We start from the raw sequence: 21,587 nt of genomic DNA, 5'->3' as shown, positions 1-21,587 counted from the left end.
GAGAAATAAATATTAAAAAAAAAAAAAAAGAAAGAAATTGGGGTCAGGTTGAGGATATACTGTCAAGAAGCAGGAAGAGATAATCAGAAATGTATTTCACAGATTTCATTAAACGTGATGACCTGTGGAATGCCAGCCAAACCCACATGACTTAAGAGACTCAGCCAAGTAGCTCTCTGCTAAGCCAGTGGCTTTATCAAGATTGGGAGAATTGTAGGCTCAGGGAAAACTGGAAGGAAGAATGTAATAAAGAAAAACTTCATGTGATTGAAAGTGTGTATAACTCACTTTCACTGGATAGATAGAAACTTTTTATTTATTTATTGGCTGTGTTGGGTCTTCGTTGCTGCACACAGACTTTCTCTAGTTGTGGTGAGCGGGGGATGCTCTTTGTTGCGGTGAGCGGGCTTCTCATTGTGGTGGCTTCTCTTGTGGAGCACGGGCTCTAGGCACTCAGGCTTTGGTAGTTGTGGCACACCCGGCTCCGCCGCATGTGGGATCTTCCTGGACCAGGGATCAAACCTGTGTTCCCTGCATTGGCAGGCGGATTCTTAACCACTATGCCACCAGGGAAGTCCTGAAACTTTAAGATATTATTATACTATAAAAGAGGAGTGTGTGTGTGTGTGTAGTTTGTAAAAACAGTCCGAATGGCTGTAAATTCTAGTAAAAGAGACCTGAAGTAGAAGTCAAAAACTAGCAATATACAGCTGATTCTAGCTGGCAGAATTACAGTATTTTAGAATTCAAGTGCTTTTTTTTTTTTTTAATATTTATTTTGGCTGCATGGAATCTTTGTTGCAGCATGTGGATCTTCATTGTGGCATGCAGGCTCATAGTTGCAGCATGTGGGCTTCTTAGTTGTGGCACGCATGCAGGACCTAGTTCCCCGACCAGGGATCGAACCTGGGGCCCCCAGCATTGGGAGTGCAGTGTCTTACCCACTGGACCACCAGGGAAGTCCCTAGAATTCAAATGCATTTAGGTGAGCAATTTCTAGCTCATCAAAGTTGCCATCACACCCCAAATATTTTATATCCTGTGACTTTCTGTTGCCACACACACACACACACACACACACACGAGCCTGGCCCATGAAGGTATGTTTGTAACTAACTGAAAACTGACAAAATGAGGCTGATGAAACTGCTCTTGGGAAACCAATGCCTTGCATAGTGATGGGGTATTATTTTAGGACTCTGGACAAAAGAGAGCATCTGGCTTACTATAAGGTTATGCTTTGTGCCAAAGGGGGGAAAATACTCACGTGCTGTGCACTATGTGTTAAGCACTATACCAGGAACTTTACATACATGATCTTATTTAATCTTTACATCAAGACCATGTGCTATTTCTACTCTCCTTTTAAAAAATGGGTTCAGGGAAGTAATTTGCCAAGATGATGACGCCGGGAGCAGCCCTGTTGCAGAGCTGAGCCTGTGCCGTCAGGAGAAGCGGAGACAGCGGCCCGGGTGCTGTGAGTGCAGTGGGATCACTGGAGAAGGGGAGGTCCAGCTCCTGGGGGCCAGAGGGGCCGTTAGGTGGGCCTCTCCTCACTGCTCACGCTCTGGAGGCTCAGTACTGGTTGCACAGCTATTGAGATGGTGTCCTGTTCTTTATTTCTCGTTTATCTTTAAAATAAAACCTCATCAACTGAAGTTCCTGAAGTTTATGATGGTCCTTGCAACCTGAAAGGGCCTAATACAAAGCTTTAACAGCTTCAATTTTTTTTTATTGTGAAAAGTACAAGCCATTTACAAGCCCCAAAACACCAGAATTATGGAGAACACATAATTTTTATACACACATTTTTCATACAAAAGGTTGATCTTTATAGGAATTTAAAATAAATAATCTGAAAATCAGTGTCACTGATTGCAAAATAGTTATCTCACTCTTTGACTATCTCAAGGTGACCAGCCTCCTTAGCAGCCAAAAGATGAGGCATTTCACATCTGTTCCGAGCCTGCGTGGCGAGCCTCTGGCGGAGATTTCTCACACTCTCCAGAAGATCCCGTTCCATGGTGTCCCAATGTGTTTTTCTTTGGTTTAATGAAACTGAAAACAAAATTTAAAATTAAGATAATTTTAGCAATGGTATAGCACTTAAAGGTAAATACACTGCAAAAATCAATAATGAAATGAATATTCTAAAAACCAAATTTCTTAAACAAAAGCCTAACATATTACCTGGTCCATGTGGTTCCATTTACAAGTCAAATATTTATTTGTTGAACTGAATGAGTGCTATTAGAGAACTTATCTGCTTTTGGTTATCTAGCATTTTGGGGGGAGGGGGGATACAGATGACCTTTCAAATTAGGAAGAAAGCTTGTCTAAGACAATTTGATTTCTTTGCAATAGTAAGTTTCTTCACCATGGTGCCTGCTGGAATGAGAAAATTCCAAGGCGCCAAAATTAATATTGTGAAATGTACACCATGACCACTTCTAATGAGTAAATAAATCAAGTGCTTTTTACAGTGGCCAACACAGGGAGAGTCCAGAATCAAGATTAGAACATTACAATGTGTCCAAGTGTAACAGCCATTTCATACTGATTTAGAGGGGCTAGTAAATACAGGAATTCGAAAAAGAAGCATCTTAAAAATACACTTCTCTGAAACTTAGTTACATATTCAAATAGCTTCAGTTTCTGAAAACTATTTTTCTCCCAAGGAATAAAACATTTATGCCTTTTTATTTTGCTGCCAAATAAGAAACCTGCCAAATGTCCTCCACTCAATTTTGAAATTTAGAACTATCTAGTTAAAAAGTTCTGACATGTCAGAATAGAGAACAGTTGAGAATCTCCTGTCCTTTCATTTGACTTAAGCATGACTTTTGGTTTAATTCACATCCTGACACAGAATTAAGAGACCCACTAAGAGCATGAGCTGGCGAGGATACTTTATACAGCACTGGAACTCATGACTTGTTATTCGGTATATTTCTTATAAAGCTGGTCTTTTGGGGACAGATATTATATAAAAATCTTTTCTTCTAAAAGAACTCAAAAGACCTTGTTAAATTCTGCTTCATTTATATGACAGTTTTATTGAAAAAGTTGGTTGAAATAAAGTCTGAGTTTCCAGTCCCCTCCCTTCCTTTTAAAAATGAATCAAGTAATTACTGGGGAAATTGTCAGCTCCTTTATGGGCTAATGCTGTGACTGCATTTCTGTAAGATGTTTCCATCCCATCCCTTCCAGAAATAAACAAAAACCTCCAGTGAACCGCGTCAAAGGATCAAAAGGCAACACATCAGCATGGAGCCATTTGCCCTCAGCAGTTCTGAGCGAGCCGCCCCGCAGCATCTCAGGCCCAGAGCAGACACGTTTCCAATGGTTGTTGCAGGCAGCTCAGCCCAGAAAAGTTGAGAAAATTCAAATATGTAATAGCTTTGAAAAGTAATCCTGAGATTTTCTTTTCACAAGGATGTAAAAAAAAAAAAAAGTTACAAATATCATGAATTTAGTGAGAGATGGACCTGACTTCCACTGGAGCCTCCAACTGTTTTGGGCAGCGGTGCTGGTGCTAAAGACACAGTCGCATTAATGATATTTGGCAAACTTTCTTTACTTGGGGTTCGGTCCGACCCAGTTTTCCCCAGCTGGAAACTTGAGAATCTTGCTGCCTCCACTGTAGGATTTCCATGATCAATGCCCTGGGAAAATGGTTTCGACGTGCTATAAATATAACTTAAGCCACAATCTTGCTTAAATATTGCTAAATCTAACATGATAGAAGACATCTTTCTTGTTCATTGACTTACCCTGTGTCAAGGACTCCATGTCAGAAATGCCGTTTAACTGTGAGGTTCTAGGCAAACAGCTTGGGGCGACTCGTTCATCTCGGCACCTGGGCACTGCTGTTATAAAAGTGAAAAAGTAAAGAGAATGTTTGGGAGTAGACAGAAAGCCTTTATTGATTCCAAATGGTCCCTAGTAAATTAAAATTGCTAAGGATTAAAAAGCCCCTTACTTTTCTATTCTGGGAAGAATGCTGTCACCATTCAAAAGGCAAGGCAAGTAAAGTTAGAGAGAATTAAGAGTTGAGCTGAAGTCTTGGTAAAGTACTTTAAAAACACCTTTAGCTAAAACAAAATGCCAACAAACAACTGAAAAACACAGGTGTTAGTAAAGAGATCCCAAACATCTGTTGGGAGAGACTATAAATATGATTAGCAAGCCTTCTTTGAACAACTGTGAGCTGATCACTGCTGGCTTTAACCAGGAAGGGCCTGATCACAACATACAGCAAACCAGAAGCAGCAACAGGCAAGTTTTACCTGGACGTCTTAGAGTAGGAAGCATGGCAGTGATCCACAGCTAACCGGTGCCTATTTTTTTTTTTTTTTTATTGTCAGTCCCCTTTTCAAAATTTATACTCACCCTTTAGCTGTGTTTTTACTGTTTCCTAACTCCTACAGATTACATCCAATAAGACATCAGAGTCTTCTTGATTTTTTTCATCCTAATGTCACTTAGGATGTCTCTTCCTTTCTACTCCCGTCACCAGGGTCCAAGCCTGCATGAGTCAGGCCCAGACTGCTGGGGTCACACTGACTCATGAAGATGATTCCTGCCTTTCACCTGGGCTCAAGAGCTTCAGCTAATGGTTTTAATTCATCGTTTCAGCTCAATGAGTCATCAAGACAACGTGACTAATTACCAAATGATTAATTTGAACTGGTGTCAGGGAATGGTATATGAGAGTCATCTTTAAATATCTGAAGGGCTATCATGTGGCAGAGGTGGTAAGTGTAATCTGCATTGCTCCGGAGGATAGGTTTTTTTTTTAATTGTAGTTGATTTACAATGTTGTGTTAGTTTCAGGTGTAGAGCAAAGTGATTCAGTTATGTATTCTTTTTCAGATTCTTTTGTATTCTAGGTTATTACAAGATACTAAACATAGTTCCTGGTGCTATACAGTAGGTCCTTGTTGTTTACCTATTTTATATATGGTAGTGTGTATCTGTTAATCCCATACTCCTAATTTATCCCTCTCACCCCCTTCGGTAACGAGAAGCTTGTTTTCTTGTCTGTGGGTCTGTTTGTTTCGTAAATAAGTTCAGTTGTATCATTTTTTTAGATTCCACATATAAGTGATATCATATGATTTGTCTTTGTCTGGCTTCCTTCACTTAGTATGATAATCTCTAGGTGAGTCCGTGTTGCTGCAAATGGCATTATTTCGGTCTTTTTTAAGGCTGAGTAATATTCTATTGTGTATATGTACTACATCTTCTTCCTCCATTCATTAGCTGATGGACATTTAGGTTGCTTCCATGTCCTGGCTGTTGTGAATAGTGCTGTAATGAACATTAGGGTACATGTATCTTTTCGAATTAGAGTTTTCAGCTTTTTTGGAACTATGCCCAGGAATGGAATTGCTGGGCCATATGGTAGTTCTGTTTTTAGTCTTTTAAGGAACCTCCATACTGTTCTCCATAGTGGCTGTACCAATTTATATTCCCACCAACAGTGGAGGAAGGTTCCCTTTTCTCCACACCTCCAGCATTTATTTGTAGACTTTTTTGATGGCCATTCTTTTTTTTTTTTTTTTTTGGCACACGGGCTTAGTTGCTCCGCGGCATGTGGGATCTTCCTGGAGCTGGGATCGAACCCGTGACCTCTGCATTGTCAGGCGGATTCTTAACCACTGCGCCACCTAGGAAGCCCCTTGATGGCCATTCTGATCAGAGAACAGTCTTTAATGAGAGGATTTACAAAAAGAAAAGCTGATTCAACTTTACATAAGGAAGAAACAACTTTTAAGTAAAATCCTGGCATAAAATGGAATAAGGTGATGAGCTCGCCAGCTCTGTTAGTGTTCTGGCATAGGCTGGATAACCAATATTGCAATGCTGCAGAGATGATTCACATATCAGATGCTTCCAAATCTGAGATCTCCCAGTTCCTTGTCTCTCATCTGTTCTCCTAAATCCATCCTGCCCACGGCTGTTTGGGAGGATGAATTAAACGGCTGTGTTGTAAATGTCAAACAGCCAATGGTTCCCGCCCTTTGCTTATAGCAACATTTCAAACACTTGAGCAGATTCGCCTGTGAAACTTTAGAACAAAAACCTAGCTTTCCAGTTTGTTAGATCTACAGAATTAAATGTGAGGTCCTGAGTATGTTTTGGTTTCTTTAAAAAAATATGTAATGAACCAAAAAATTGCCAGTCACTGGCTAATTATAACAAATTTGCACATATAAATAATACACTAAAAAAGTGAAAGTTCTTTTCTATACCTTTTGTATTGTGACTTGCTCTTTTCCTTCATTTAATATATTTACTTTAAAGCCCCCAAGTTGATTCTTATTATTTAAAATTATTTATTTACTCAAGTGGTATTACACGTACCTCACAAAATTCAAAAGGAACAAAAAGGTACAAACTAAGTTTCCTTCCTTTCCCTAACCATGTTCTATGCCCGGGAGGCAAGCCCTATACACTGTCTGCCACAGGCCATTCCGCTGTGCAGCCAGGCTGGTAAACAGGATGAAGCAGGATGAAGCCCACCTGCTCAGCCTGGCACTGCGGGTTCCCATCACTACCTTCTTCACTGATGTCTTTAACCATCCTTGTCCAGAAGCTCTTTGCTCCAGCTGGCCTAACCTGAACTACCACGACAGGCAAGTCTCTGCCACTGATTAATTATTTTTAATAAGTTCTATCTCATACAAGGGGAGTTCACGGAGGCTTCTGGTTGGTGAATCCACAAAAATGATACAGGAAAATGGTGTTTCTAGGAGAGATCCTCAGAGAGGCTCACAAACCATAAGTAGTTAGAAAATGATGTAATATAATGTTAGAACTGTAACAAAATTAAAGATCACCTAGTCTATAATCTTCTCATTTTACAAATGAGGAAACTGCAGACCAGTAAACATGTCTTAATAAACACAAATGAAACACCATTGGGTAAATAAGCTAACCAGAGGTGCATAACTTAGTGACTGGCTAAGTTTGTTTAAACCCTGTCTTTATTCACCACGAGGCTGGGACTAGGACCTGGCATTCCCGTCGTCCAGCCTGGGCTCCTGCACCACACCATGAAGTCCTCCCTCCCGCAAATGTCCTCCCATTGCTCCAAGCTCTTCAAGGCCCAGTCACTTTAAAACCTGGTCCAATGGCCCTACCTGGCAGCCAGCATTTACTAATGTCATTAAAAAAAATTACACTGAGATAATTCACATACCACAAAATTCACCCTTTTAAAGGGTACAATTTCATGTTTTTAACAGACTTAGAGTTGTGTCATCACCACCACTAGATCTAGAACATTTTCATAATCCCTCAAGTAAACCCCACACCTACTAGTAGCCCACTCGCCTACCCTCCCACCCACAAATCACTAACCCCCTTCCGCCTCTACAGATTTGCCTATTCTGGACATTTCATGAATAGAATCATATAACATGTGGCCTTTTGGTCCAGCTTCTTTAACTCAGCATAAGGTTTTCAAGGTTCATCCATCCTGTAGCATGATCAGTAGTTAACTCCTCTCTATCCCTAAATAAGACTCCGCTGTATGGACAGACCATGTTTTGTTTATCCATTCCTCATCTGACGGATATTTGGGTTGTTTCTACTTTTTGGCTATTAAGAATAATGATGCTGTGAGCATTCAATTACAAGTTTTTGTAGCAATGTTTTCGATTCTCTTGGGTGTACACCTAGGAGTAGAACTGCTGGGTCCTATAGCCTCTCTACGTCTAACCTTCTGAGGCACTGCCAGACTGTTTCTGAGGGTGGCTGCACCAGTCACATCCCCACCAGCACTGTTCCAGTTCCTCTGATTCCCCGCCCTCACTTGTTAGTGGATTACATCCATGCTGCTGATGGTGAAGCTGTATCTTATTGCATTATATTTTAATTTTTTCCCAGGTAGTTTTTTTTTTTTTTTTTTTTTTTAAACTTATTGGCTGTGTTGGGTCTTTGTTGCTGCGTGCAGGCTTTCTCTAGTTGCAGTGAGCGGGGGCTTACTCTTCGTTGCAGTGCACAGGCTTCTCATTGCGGTGGCTTCTCTTATTGTGGAGCACGGGCTCTAGGCGCACGGGCTTCAGCAGTTGTGCCTCAAGGGCTCAGTTGCTCTGTGGCATGTGGGATCTTCCCTGACCAGGGATGGAACACGTGTCGCCTGCATTAGCAGGTGGATTCTTAACCACTGTGCCACCAGGAAGTCCCTCTCATGTAGTTTTGATTTGTATTTCCCTAACGACTAATTTAAGCTGAACAGCTTTTCATATGTGTATCGGCCATTTGTATATCTTCTTTGGAGAACTGTCCAAATCCTTTGCCCATTAAAAATCTGGACTAATTTTATAAGACTTCGCTCTTCAGCTTTGATTTAAGTTTATAGGCCTGGGATTTTAGGGGCAACAAGGGCCATTCACATTGTCCAGAAGGTTCTGTTTCCTGGGAAACAACAGGAATTTCCTCCCCATTGCTAATAACGATTGACACAAAGCAAAAATTTAAATAATCTGTTGTTGGCACACTCATCTGCTTCCTACTCCCTGATGCGTTGCTTCTAGGCTCTGAGTGACAAATCAGTGCCGAACACCTCCAATCAAAATGCTGTTGTCCTAATTATAGCTGATTCTCCCCCAGTTTTAAAAGGGTTAAATTACATGGATTTAATCTACACACCCTGATTAAGGCAATGATCACATCCTCACACATTTGCCTTTTGAAAAATGGATGATGATTAAACAAATTCTCTTACTGGTGAAATTTAGGAACGTTGAAAAAATGTAGGTAACATGGCAGGAGGACACCATGGAGGTGGAAGGGCCAACACGTAGGAAGACTATGGATGCGGGGAGCTCTTTGCAGTTTCTTCCCTTTTTCTATTTCTAAATTCATAGGTTCTCGAAAAGCCTCAAATTTTTTCCTTTCTAATGCTGGGGTGAGTGTGACGGGGTTCGGGAGAAGTGGCAGCTCCAGTGGACAGTGTCTTCTGTAAGCAGGTTTTACACATTTAATTTGTGACTTTCTGCTCCCTGCTTCCCCCAAGGGCTCCGGGTGCTATTTGGGACCTAAACTCAAAACCATGAGAAGTAATGAGGGGTTTCAAAAGTAATTAAATGATAGCATCTAACCTCTGTTTTTGCTTTTCAAATTTGGGCACTACAAAAATAATTACAAAGGTAATGCACAGAGCTGCATTAGTCATAAAAACCTGAAAGTGGACACAACTCAATGTCCATCAGTGGATGAATGGATACATAAAATGTGGAACAGGGACTTCCCTGGTGGTGCAGTGGTTAAGAACCTGCCTGTCAATGCAGGGGACACACGGGTTCGATCCCTGGTCTGGGAAGATCCCACATGCCTTGGAGCAACTAAGCCCGTGCACCACAACTACTAAGCCCGCACTCTAGAGCCCTCAAGCCACAACTACTGAAGCCCACGCACCTAGAGCCTGTGTTCTGCAACAAGAGAAGCCACTGCAATGAGAGAATTTCCTGAATAGGCAAAGCTGCAGAGACAGGAGTAGATTAGTGGTGGCCAGGGGCTGGGGGGAGTGGCAGGAGATGAGGAATGACTGCCAACGGGCATGGGGTTTACTTGGAGGTGCTGAAGGTGTTCTAAAATTGATCGTGGTGATGGCTGCACAACTCTGAATATATTTAATATACAGTAATACAATACCATTGAATTATATATATACTTTTAATAAGTGAATGGTATGGCATGTGAATTACATATCAATAAGGCTATTTTAAAAAGTAATACATACACATTTTATAAAAGACAAACAATACAAGCTATACAGTAAAATACAATTTCCCTGTATCTGTACTCTATTTTAGAATTTTAAATTATTATTATTATTTTTGGCTGTGCCTTGTGGTTTATGGGATCTTAGTTCCCCGGCCAGGGATTGAACCCAGGCCATGGCACTGAAAGCACTGAGTCCTAACCACTGAACTGTCAGGGAATTCCCAAGAATTTTAAATTATAATTTTGATTTTTTTCATTGAATGTCACTGTAAGCCTTGCACCAAAACCTAATGTTTGATTAGATCCTATAATAAGTTTCCTTGTGCTACCTACAGTTGTTCTGAGGACCAGCTATTGGCAAACACACATTTTTACTAAAATTAACTAGATACACAGCACTTTGGGAACAAATCATATTCTAGTACATTAAGGGGATGCCAAGGACCATGAAGCATGGAATAAAACAATTCTATAGGATGGCTGAGAAATTTTTCTTGATTGAAGCTTTTTTTTCTTTTCCAACAGCCCAACCTCTGCAGCCCACTCTTCCTGATCAAAAAACAGTAACTTGATTACCTTATAGCTGAGCAATAATTTGACTGCAAATACCAAAATACATCTCAAGGATTTATGCATGGACGAGACCACACTAAATGAATGAGTGTGTAACACCATGAAGGGACAGAGAAGCATTCACGTAGGCTCACCTTTATTATATGCATGGTGAGTGTGCTCTAACGCATCATGTGTCTCCTTCTCTAGGAACCACCTTCTAGATGCATCTGAAAGAGCAGCAGCTTTCTTTTCTGATTTCAAATGAAAGTCTTTTTCTTCAGCTTCCTGCCACTAAATACAAATAAATGAAAAAAAATCACATAAAAATTGTGCTAATGCAAGTTCCTACAGTGGAGTAAGCCCCTTTTGTTTCCTCTACTCTATACTTCCAAAAACCTAGGATTTATTTGGTATTAGGTAATTTGGGTGCCTGTCTTGGCTCAAGGCTGGTAAAGAATCTTGCAAGCAGAGGCACTTCGGACGTCCCTACCACTCAGTGCCTCAGAGCACCACATGTGCACACATAGGTCCCAACTATCACTGAAATAGCAACTCATCTCAACACATTTCAGATCTCAAATCTTATGGGACTGAGTTTTTAAAATGAATGGACAGAAAGGTATCCTTGAATGAAAGAAGTAACTCCAGAAAGTAGTGCAGAAAGGTTGAAGGAGGCAGTTTTCCTGGTGACCTTGGAGCCAGGATAACAACCCTGGACTGCCTACCTCCAGACTTTTCATGTGAAAAAGAAAAATATTTCTATCTTGCTTATAGTTATTATTTATTTATGTATTTATTTTTACTAGTAGCTATGTAGAATTCCTAACTGTTCAAAGTCTTTTACTTTGTATAGTGTTACTACTTTAATTTACCTAATTTTTTATACTAACAATCAACTAGAACAAATACAGGAAGCTGGGAAGTTGAGACACTAATGTAGCTGGAAAAGACACTTAGTCAACATTGGACTTCTTCTCTGAGCAATACCTATTAAAATTAGATCATCTTTAAGATCTTTTCAAACAAAAACTATTTGGTTTGATGCTTTTGCCACTTGATAATGTACTATTACAAGATTTAAGTGATTAATAATAAGTTTATAACATCATTCTTACCTTTTTAGTTTCCCCCTCCATCATTGCATTTAATACTTCCATTTCTTTTTTTCTGTTTTTCTGAAGGAGTTTGGCTATTTCCTGGTAACATTCATTTTGGTGTAGATCACTGCATCTTTGTCTATGTAAAGCTTGAATTCGCCAGTCGGTATTTAGACATGCTTCTTCAGCTTTTGCCAAGTTTTCTTCAATTAACTAAGAAAAATTCATAAATTTCAGAAACAAGGTCAGACTACGTAAAATATGGTCCATTCAACGTACCCAAGTGTGCAGGGCGGATGCTCACCGTCCTGGCTGCACATTAGCATCACCTCAGTGTTTAAAACAACCGATGTCCAGGCTCCACCACAAACCAACTAAATCCATCTCTGGAGCAGCTGAATACTGGTACTCCTAGAAAGCTCTTCAGGTGGTTCTAACTTATAGCCAAGGTTGAGAACTTCCAGGCTAAGGAATGGGTACAATTAAACAATTTCCATGTTTCAATCCTTTGAAAAGGAGTCAGAAAAAAGTATTCTTACAGACTGGACAAAAGCCTATAAGGGGGAGGGAAAAAAAAGGGATATTCTGGAGGGAACACCCAAGGGACAGAAGAGAAGATAAGGAAATCTTACAGGCCCTGCTGCAGACCACTTAACATTTCGTTAAAGAGATAACAGACAAAGTTCTTTCCTGAAGGCCTCAAATTCTCTTTCACTTCATTTAAGCCAGCACTTCTGAAAGGATACTCAAAGAAATTCTATAAAATAAGTTTAAGAAAATTTCTCAAAGATTCAGTGTACCATATCCTCAAATTTGGCATGAAGAAACCTAACTTTAAGACAGCATTTTCAACACCTGTCATCCCCATTTTATTTAATACTAGTTATTGATATTCTACAGAATACACTTTGGAAATGCTGGCTTATATACGAGGCAGAGACCTGATGTTCTGCAACTAATCTACTCAGGGATAATTTCTGAGACTTAACAATGTAGGACACTATAATTTATAAAGTTATTATTTCCTTTGTATTTTCTTCCAAGTCTTAAAATTCTCAAAGAGTATAAAACACGCAATGTACATGGCTGTCAATGAAGTAACCTATAAATAAAATAATGTGAGTGTCTAGGAATTGTGATAACTGAAGTAAAGAAACGAATTAACTTTACAGAGTTCAATATTGAATTCCTTCTTTTAAAAGAATGGCAGATAGAAATCCTGCCCCCCCCCCGCACCCCCCCCCACACTAAATGTATCATATTTTTACCTTCTGAGTTTTCTGGTTCTGAGTTTGATCTGTTCCTATCAGTCTATGAAACATGTGTTCTTCAAGATCCACTTTTTGTCTATAGGCATCTGCATCTTCTCTCACTTCTTTTGCAATAGCTTCTTGATTTCTAGTGAGATTCTGTTAAAGAAATAATTTGTAAAAAAAAAAAAAAAATCACCAATCTGTATAATAATAATGCCAGAACACAAAAATGGCTTTCCTCTCTTTCAGAATACTAAAACTGTAATCATCTAATTTTCAAAGTAAAAAGCAAACAGTGGTGACATCAGTGGAAATAAGAGTAAGTACCTCTGAAAATTCTCTCATCTATAAAAGCACTGAGATCACTGGCAAATAAACTTTTTCAGAACTCTGGAAATTAACTGAAGGCTTACAGCAATCTGGGGAGCATTTATTTATAAAAATGGCTGAATCTTAGTAAGAAAGACTAACTTTTAAAACTTGTATTACTCCTATTCCATGCCACCACTAAGCTCTGTCATTAGCTTTGAAAAGCATTAGCCTGGCAGCCAATGGAGGGGGCAACTGGAGCTGGAGGTCCTTCAAACTCCCATTCCCAGAGAACTGTCATCATTTGACTTGGAAGATGCCACTTTCAAGGCTATTGTTATTTGACCTGACTCAGAACTCACCTATAGCTTTTCCCTGGGGATGCCTGCTGAAAACAACCAGGGGAAACTGTTGACCATCATGACTGTCTGAGGCAGTGGATCACAGAGCAAACAAAAGGCCAATCAAAAAGCTTTGGAGGAAAAGCTGGGGAATTAGATGTTTACAGCAGTGCTTTGAAAAGCTCCAACAGATTCCTGGGACTTTAGAAGGTCATATGCCTATGTAAAAATGTGTGCATACCAATGGCTGTGTGAATGCTCAGACCTGAGAAGGTCCTAAACTCTCAACTCTGGTGAACTGAGGTTTTGTAAAATCAGGAAGTGAAATCTGAGTTCAACACTGCAACTGAGTGCTGGACATGTGCCCCAACATGATGCACACAGAGCCCCTCGGCAAAGACTGAGGCTCATGGTTCAAGGGATCTAAGGGAATCTCTGTCCAGTCACCCAGCTACCAAAGTAGAGACGTCCGTGGTTACGTGCATGACAAAGATTACTTTATAGAATTAATTCAGGAATGTCACTAAGCAAAGAAACAAGAAGCCCTGGGGAGAGAAGAGAATCTGATTTCCAGAACTGTCCTGTTATCTAAAATATCTAGTTTTCAACAAAAAAAAATTACATGATATAATAAAAATCAAGAAACTATGGCCCTCCATGCTTTAAATAGACATTAACCACATGATCTCCAAAGATATAAAATTAGAAAATGAACATATGAAAAGATGTTTGACATTAGTCATCAGGTAAATAAATGCTAACTGAGGAACATTCTACAATATATCTGGCCTATACACTTCAAAAATATACATGTCATAAAATATAAAGACGAGTCAGGAATGGTTCCAACTTCAAGGAGAATAAAGAGGCAGGACAACTGAAACGGATGGATTATCTTAATGTCCTTTTGCTCTAAAGGACATTTTTTTAGGACAATTGATAAAATGTCAATACGGTTTATACAATAGATAATGTTAATTTCCTGATTTTGACAATTGTACTGTGATTATGTAGTAAGGATTCCTTGTAGAAAATATACAATGACGTATTCAGGGATAAAAGAGCATCACCTCTGCAACTTAGTTCAGGAAAAAAACGTGTGTGCGTATGGACAGAGAAAGATAATGCAAATTCAGCAAAATGTTAATATTTGAGAATCTGAGAGAAAAACATTTGGAAATTCTTAGTATTTTTCTTGCAAATTTTCTGTTAATTCTGAAATCACATCCCCTGGTGCCACCACTCCACCCCCTCCAAAGAAGAGATAGTAAAAAAACAACCTTAAGCTTAGTTGAAATGAATGAATTCTAATGCAAAATCATAGGAGACAGTGTAACTTCCTGGGGCTCAGGTGTAGAAGCTTAGTGCTTTAGTTACGGATGGACGCTGTTTTAAATCTTATTTCATGTGAACAACAAGCAGTCACATGCATGTTCCCTGTTACATCTTTGCAGGTATCACTAATTTGCAACTCAATCTGACTGAAAGAGGTCTGATGGAAGTGAAAACTTATGCTTTCAACATTAAATAAATGAGTAACACAGTGCTTTTTCCCAATAATAAATATTTACAGCAGTAACAAAGTTCCCTTTTCCAATGCCTTGGAAACTGAATTATATGTGCTAAGGTAGTACTTGCTGATTTGATTCCAGAAGGTTCAAATTTAAAGTGCTTTACAGTTCTTGTCTGATTTTATCTTGTAAGATCCTTGTGAAGTACTGGGTTAATTTTGCAGTCACTATACACAGATATAAGAAAACTCAGTAAGTTAGTAAAAGATCCTGAGGCAGAATCTGGGGCTTACATCTGGTGCTTCAGACACTAGACTAAGTTGTTAAGAGAAACATGAATTAAAGAATTACAACAAACTTTGCATTCAGACATTCTGGCTACCTTACAATCCTGGATAACACTATACTCTTCTTGGAAAAAAACAACAACAAATAAAATGAACATTAAAAAGCATTGAATAAATACATTCTAAAGAGTTTTTCCCATATTGGAAATTGTTGATTTATACCTTCTCGTAAAGTCTTTTTTGTGATTCAAGTTCCAGGCGTCTCATTTCTAGGTCTTTGGCCGTGGCAGCAATTTCTCGATCTCTCATATGTACCTATGGCCAAATAACAAATTGTGAATACCAAAAATAATTCCCCCAAATATTTTTTGTTTAATAGATTTAGTAATCTTGTAATATGAACAACCCACTAAATGCATTTAAAATAACAGATATTGGGTTTCTGAAACCAGAGTAACTGCCAATCTATTAACATTCACGGTGGAATCTAGAAATACTGTCTGAGTTAAAGTTAAGCGTAATTTTCTAAAAAAGAAAGCACAATTACCATATGCTCATCTACCCAGACTGGGAGAACAGATGGCAGTTCTTTCCATATTACACTAGTCAGATTATGAGTTAGAAAAACTTGAGCAATTTAAATTCACAGTGGATAAAAATATAAAATGTTTAATTGTATTTGATATAACATTTATTTAATGTTCTTTTTGATTACACTTTTATACTTTTCTAAATTTGGTTTGGTTTGGCAACTAGTAACTCCAAGTTGAAATTTACTGTGGACAATTCAACCTGTATGTGCCCTGCTTGGACTTGGCCAATTTAAAGCTTACCTTTCTCCAAAATTTGATTACTTTGGACCAGGCACTCTTTAGAGAGAGAAGCTTGGGAACTATCTTAAATACTTGGCTGCCTTAAGTGCTCATTTTTTAGCAGTGAGAATAACACGGTATGTGTTTCAAAACAAAACAAACTATAACCCATTAGGCATCTAACCTAATCATTTCTACTAACCAGTAAACAGTTAATGACTGCATTACTACTTGCACACATAAGGCAAAGTATTAGATACTGGAGACAAACCGCCAAATACATATAATCAGAGAAACAAACAGTAAAAATGAGAATATACTGGGATGTGCAAGGATACACATCCAAGGAGTAAAAAAAACACAGAATGAAAACCAGCTAAACTTAGAGGTTCTTGAGAAATAGCTAGCTCAAAGGTGGGGGGGGGATACTTGAGTTGATGAAGCACGAGCAGTTACAATGCTAAGGGGTGGAGGAAACGTTTTAGAATTTCAATTACAGAAGCTCTTTTGCTTATGAATTTTCAGAGATACAAACAGCTATGTACCAGAGCAAAACAGATCAACTTTGCTAGCTGCTAACAGATGTCTGTGTCACTTGTATGCGTCACTTTGGACTCAAGCAGTCTTTCCTGCTGGTGCCTGAATGGTGAGTAGAGAAGCTTCTGCAGTTTAGCAGGGTCAGAGCTTACTATTGCACCAGGGAGATGGAAGGGCAGGAGGCTGGAAGGGGAGGCAGAGGCCAGGTCATGCCACTGAAAGGACTTGACAGGATTCTTTCACCAAAAAAACTGCTTTTCACTATCTCAAAGGGGTTTGGAATAAAGAGATCAGAGTTGTAAGCCTCTAATACTTTTGGAGAAGAACATAGACTTTCTAGAATAATGAATTATCAACCTCATTCACTAAATAAAAGAAATCATGGATTTTAAAAACCAATGTAAAATTAATTGGCTTTAAATAAAAGTATTAACTCATACTATTGAGATAATAGATTATTAATATAGATGAATTGAAATCTTAAAAAATTTTTTTAAACATTTATTTTATCAAAAGCAAGTTTGAAACTCCCAAATTAGTTTATAAATTCAATGCAACCCTAATAAAAATTCCAACAGGATGGGGGCATTCAGAGACTGAGGGAGGGAGAAAATTTTCAAAGTCTATTTGAAATGATGAACATTTGAGAATACTGAAGAAAACCGAAAAGGCAGACTAACTGTGTTAATTAGCCCTGCTAATTAGTAAAGCATTACATAGGTGTTATTCAAACTGTGGTACTGGCTTAGGAATAGACAGCAAAGGAGGAGATGAAATTAATAAGGGAACTGAACATTTAAAACCATCAGCTGACAAATGACTTTGCTAATATTCAACAAATGCTGTTGGGAAAACTGACTTGCCTTTGGAAAGAAGTAAGCTTGGTCCCTAACTTATTCCTTACATTCAATTTGCAGACACATCAGGGGTTGGCAAACTTTTTCTGTAAAGGGTCACAGAGTTAAATACTTTAGGCTTTGTGGGACGTAGTTTGTGTCCAATTCACCTCTGCCGTTGTAGTGCAAAAGCAGCCAAAGAAATATGCAAACAAATAAGTGTGACCGTTTTCCAAAGAAACTATTTAGGGTCACTGAAATCTGAATTTTATATGTTTTAAAAAATTTAATATAATTTTCATGTCATGAAATATTAAATTTTGATTTTTTTTTTAACCATTGAAAATGTTAAAACCATTCTAACTCATAAGCCTTGCAAAACAGGTGGTGGATCAGATTTGCTAGTGCACAATAACATGCTGACCCTTAAGATAATCAAAGTTAAAAAAAAAAAACAAACACAAAACTAGAAGAAAACAGGCATAAGTGGTAATATAACTTTAAATGGGAAGGTTAATAAACATGACACAAAACCTAGAAGTCATAAAACACTAATGAAGTTGGTTATCCGAAAATGAAAATATTTTGCATGATGAAAAAAAGACAATGCAAACATTCTTAGGAACAAGCAACACAGACCAAGAAAAAGATTCTCAACAGACAAAAGGATTTATGCCCTGACCCTATGCTGTGAGGCAGCCACTATAGCCACATATAGCTGTTGAGTCACTTAAAATGTGACTAGTCTTAATTGAGGTGTGCTGCAAGTATAAACTGACTACTAGGTTTCAAAGACTTAGTACAAACAAAAGGTAAAACATCTCAATGACAATGTCTTTACACTAATTACATACTGTGATCACTTCAAATATATTGAGTTAAATATTAAAATTAATCTCATCTGTTTCTTCTTACTTTTTTAACTTGGCCATTAGAAAACTTAAAATTACCTATGTGGCTCACATCATATTTCTATTGGACAATGCTGCCCCAAATGATAAAAGAATAACTTGGTAGGAAAATGGAGAAATGATTGATAGGCAACTTTTAGTTCTACAAATGAAGATAAATAAATGAAGAGACAGTTTACATCACTAGCAAAAAACAAAACAAACAAACAAACAAACAAACAAAACCATTTTTCACCTATCACCTATCAGACTGGCAAAAATTAAGACTGATGTGCTCCAAATTGACTAGGGTATGGGTACTCTTATATTCTTAAACTACCTTAAGTGGATTCATTTTTGGAGGACAATTTGGCACACCATGGAGTTTACTCAACAAAAACATGTGTGCAAGTACTCAAAGATGTGTACCAAGAATGTACAATCTAGCACTGGTTTTTTTTTTTTTTTTAATTTTTTTGGGGGTGCACCAAGTTCAATCAACTGTTTTTATACACTCTAGCACTGTTTTGTACAGCAGAATACTGCAAACAACCTAAATGTCCAACAGCAAAGGATTAGTTACGTAAACTATGACATGTCCATATAATGGAATACTATGCAATCATAAAAAAGAGAAAGATATATAACCATTTTAAAATAATTTATCTCTGGGGATGAAAAAAGAGTGGAGAAGGTCCATTTTTAACTCCATATATTTTATGAAGGAAATCTTTTTAGACTGGTGATGTGTAAATTTTTATATTAAAAAGGAGTATTTCCCTTACTTCACAATTAACTTCATGGTTAATTGACATTTCTCTAAAAGAAACAGTCATCAAGGACACTCATCAATTTGACTCATGTTCCTCGCATTTCTAAAATATTTAGCCATTAATGAAATACAAAAGAAAATAAAAGCTGGGGGAGAAAATTACATAAAACTAAAGAAGCTACTCAGTATCCATCGTGAACTCTAGGAATAATATTTAACTTGAAGGTGTTCATTACATTTAAGTGAGAGTAAATGGAGATAATATATGAGAACTAAGAATAATAAACCTTTCTCTCAAGTTCATCATCCATTCTTCTTAGCTCCATTTCATGTTGATCTTGCTGAAGCTGCAGTAGACGCCTTCTTGCAGCATCTTGTAAGTGCATTTCCTTTACTTTCAACTCTCTTTTCACAGCAGCTAGTCTTAAACACAAAATACATCAAAAGGAATAAATAAAATCATTTCCCAATATATATTTAAAGAGAAAAATACTATGTTTCACAACATTGAAAGGACTGCCACCTATTTTGGTCTGCTTTCCCAATTTAAACTGGTATCATCATAAAATGGCTGTTTTTATAAAATATAAATGAAAAATGCTCAATTACAAAACAAGTCTGCATTCATGAAAATGACAAATCCACATGCAACTGGCTATTTCTTCACACTCAAAAATTCCCTTTAACAGGTCTACTACTCAGGTCACCTCAATACAACTGACATCCTTTATCTGAGAAAAGAATGCCGAAAAAATACTCTAACGTTACCGAAGATTATGTACGCTTATTCTTTTTAGAATTTTAGAAGGCTAATGGCTCACTTCAGTAATTTTTTTAACCCACACCAGAAATCTGTTTCATAAAATATATTATCCAAAAATAAGAATCAACAAACACTCATAGAAGTGATTTTCCCAACAATTAGCCTTGGTCTCAATGGTCATCCCATATTCTTAACAAATTTAAACATTTTGCCTATTAACATATTATTGAATAAGCACTTAATACTCCTTCCCCTGTCCTCCAAAGTATACATGCACAACGAGAAAATCATTTTATATTTCAATTTTCAGGTCACACAGACATGTTTAAAACACAATTTAAAAAATTATACTCCACTAAAGGTGATTTACCCAGCACTGTGTTGCAAGGCATTTCTGTTCACTGTAAAATATCGTTTCTAACAATATCCTCCAAGGTACCTTAGATCTTGTATTACTTCTGAATAATCAGAGCAAGTTATATCATACTCAGTATAGCTTTAGAATTACATTTTACTATATGCCAAATTTTTGAAAAATTTAATTTCTTTTTAGTAACTTAAACATTTGCTTAATGGAAATAGCAGAGCTGGGTAATGCTATATAAAGTGAAACTGTATATTATTATATATAATTTCATAATAATGAAAAATGAAAGAAATACAAATTATTAAAATAACTCAGCTTTTTTCAAAGTGTTAAACACACCTCTGTCTTTGCTGTATCATCTTCTCCTCCTCTTGTAAGAGCATTTCTCTCCTTGTTTCTTCAGCTTTACGAAGCAGTTCCTGTTTTTGGTACCAAGCGTCATCTTCAACTCTTTGCTGGTCTACTTCAGCTTGCATGTCTTCAACTGCCTGCCTAGAGTAGATAATATTTTTTATTATAACAAAACGTAAATAAGAAAACAATAATAATTTATGTCCTAGAACAACCAAAACACAAAATGAATACCTGATTAACATGTAATTGTTTTACTTCTAGATACAGGAATACCTTTAAAGATATTTCCATCCTTCAAACTCTGATTTTATACAACTAAATAATATACAGGTATTTTTCATAAAAACTGTTTATATTTATAATAGATTTTGTTTTTATCAGAGAACAACCATTCCTTGATTACCTCTCTCTTAAGTAATCCAATTCATCATTCCTTATTCTTTCCCGTTCCTGGGTCTGATAGTCCACAATAAACTTTGGATATTGATTAAATACTGGGTATTGCCCTTTTGTCAGTGCCACAAAAACATCAAGCATGCTGTCTGGATGAATATCAGTGGGTGTGGCATCCATGAGATGATAAACTTCTCTAATTACAGCACTTATATCCAGGTTATTCCGATGGTGAAAAAAATACTGTAAGAAAACTTCGTGTTTAAATTGAGATTTACCTAGTAAAGCAATTCAGGTAGAACTAAAACAAGTTTAAGCATGTAAATGTGAATTTATCTTTAAGAGGATTTTCTTTTTTTTGGGAAATTCACCAAAGCTTTTTGTAACCCAAGTTTCAAAATGAAGATCCAGTTTCATATTTTCAAAATGTAACAAAATTATACAATCATATTACGATATTCTGAAATAAAATTTAAAAAATTTTAACTCAAAATGAAGGCTTCCTTTATATTAGAAGACTGCTTCAACAACGAAACATTCTTCTATTGGAATTTTTTTTTCTTCAAAATCCAAAATAAATAAATTCAAAACTAAAGTAGCCTTTGAAAATAAGCTTGATTTAAAAAAGATATCTGACATGTTTCCACATTATCTTGTTCTGCTGGCAGACTCAAATCTAATATATATGCAGCACATACATGCATATATGTGCGCATCTTGTGACCATGAAGTAAAAACAATGTTTAATTTGATAGGAACCACAAAATAACAA

General features: G+C 37.4%; 1 protein-coding gene across 13 annotated transcripts in view; it reads right to left on the bottom strand.

Moving 5' to 3' along the window:
• Positions 1–1,705: 1,705 nt before the first annotated feature.
• The window catches only part of TBC1D31 (TBC1 domain family member 31), a 61,084-nt gene continuing 41,202 nt past the window's right edge, over positions 1,706–21,587 (bottom strand). For 9 of the 13 annotated variants that reach the window (XM_057735902.1, XM_057735904.1, XM_057735912.1 and 6 more), the window contains 9 exons: positions 20,826–21,058; positions 20,408–20,560; positions 19,226–19,361; positions 15,314–15,406; positions 12,659–12,799; positions 11,409–11,603; positions 10,446–10,584; positions 3,774–3,869; positions 1,706–2,058 (listed from right to left, as the gene is read on the bottom strand). In XM_057735902.1, coding sequence (XP_057591885.1) covers positions 1,892–2,058; positions 3,774–3,869; positions 10,446–10,584; positions 11,409–11,603; positions 12,659–12,799; positions 15,314–15,406; positions 19,226–19,361; positions 20,408–20,560; positions 20,826–21,058 — 1,353 coding nt within the window. In that variant the 3' untranslated portion in view covers positions 1,706–1,891. Of the gene's footprint in view, positions 2,059–3,773; positions 3,870–9,762; positions 10,288–10,445; positions 10,585–11,408; positions 11,604–11,694; positions 11,856–12,658; positions 12,800–15,313; positions 15,407–19,225; positions 19,362–20,407; positions 20,561–20,825; positions 21,059–21,587 lie in introns of those variants that run through there. The other 4 variants (XM_057735903.1, XM_057735913.1, XM_057735905.1 and 1 more) reach the window with 4 other exon arrangements.

This window comes from Hippopotamus amphibius, chromosome 5, assembly GCF_030028045.1.
Source record: "Hippopotamus amphibius kiboko isolate mHipAmp2 chromosome 5, mHipAmp2.hap2, whole genome shotgun sequence".
Classification (NCBI taxonomy): domain Eukaryota; kingdom Metazoa; phylum Chordata; class Mammalia; order Artiodactyla; family Hippopotamidae; genus Hippopotamus; species Hippopotamus amphibius.
The sequence above is the reverse complement of the archived record's forward strand: the minus strand, read 5'-3'. Positions and strand labels throughout refer to the sequence as shown.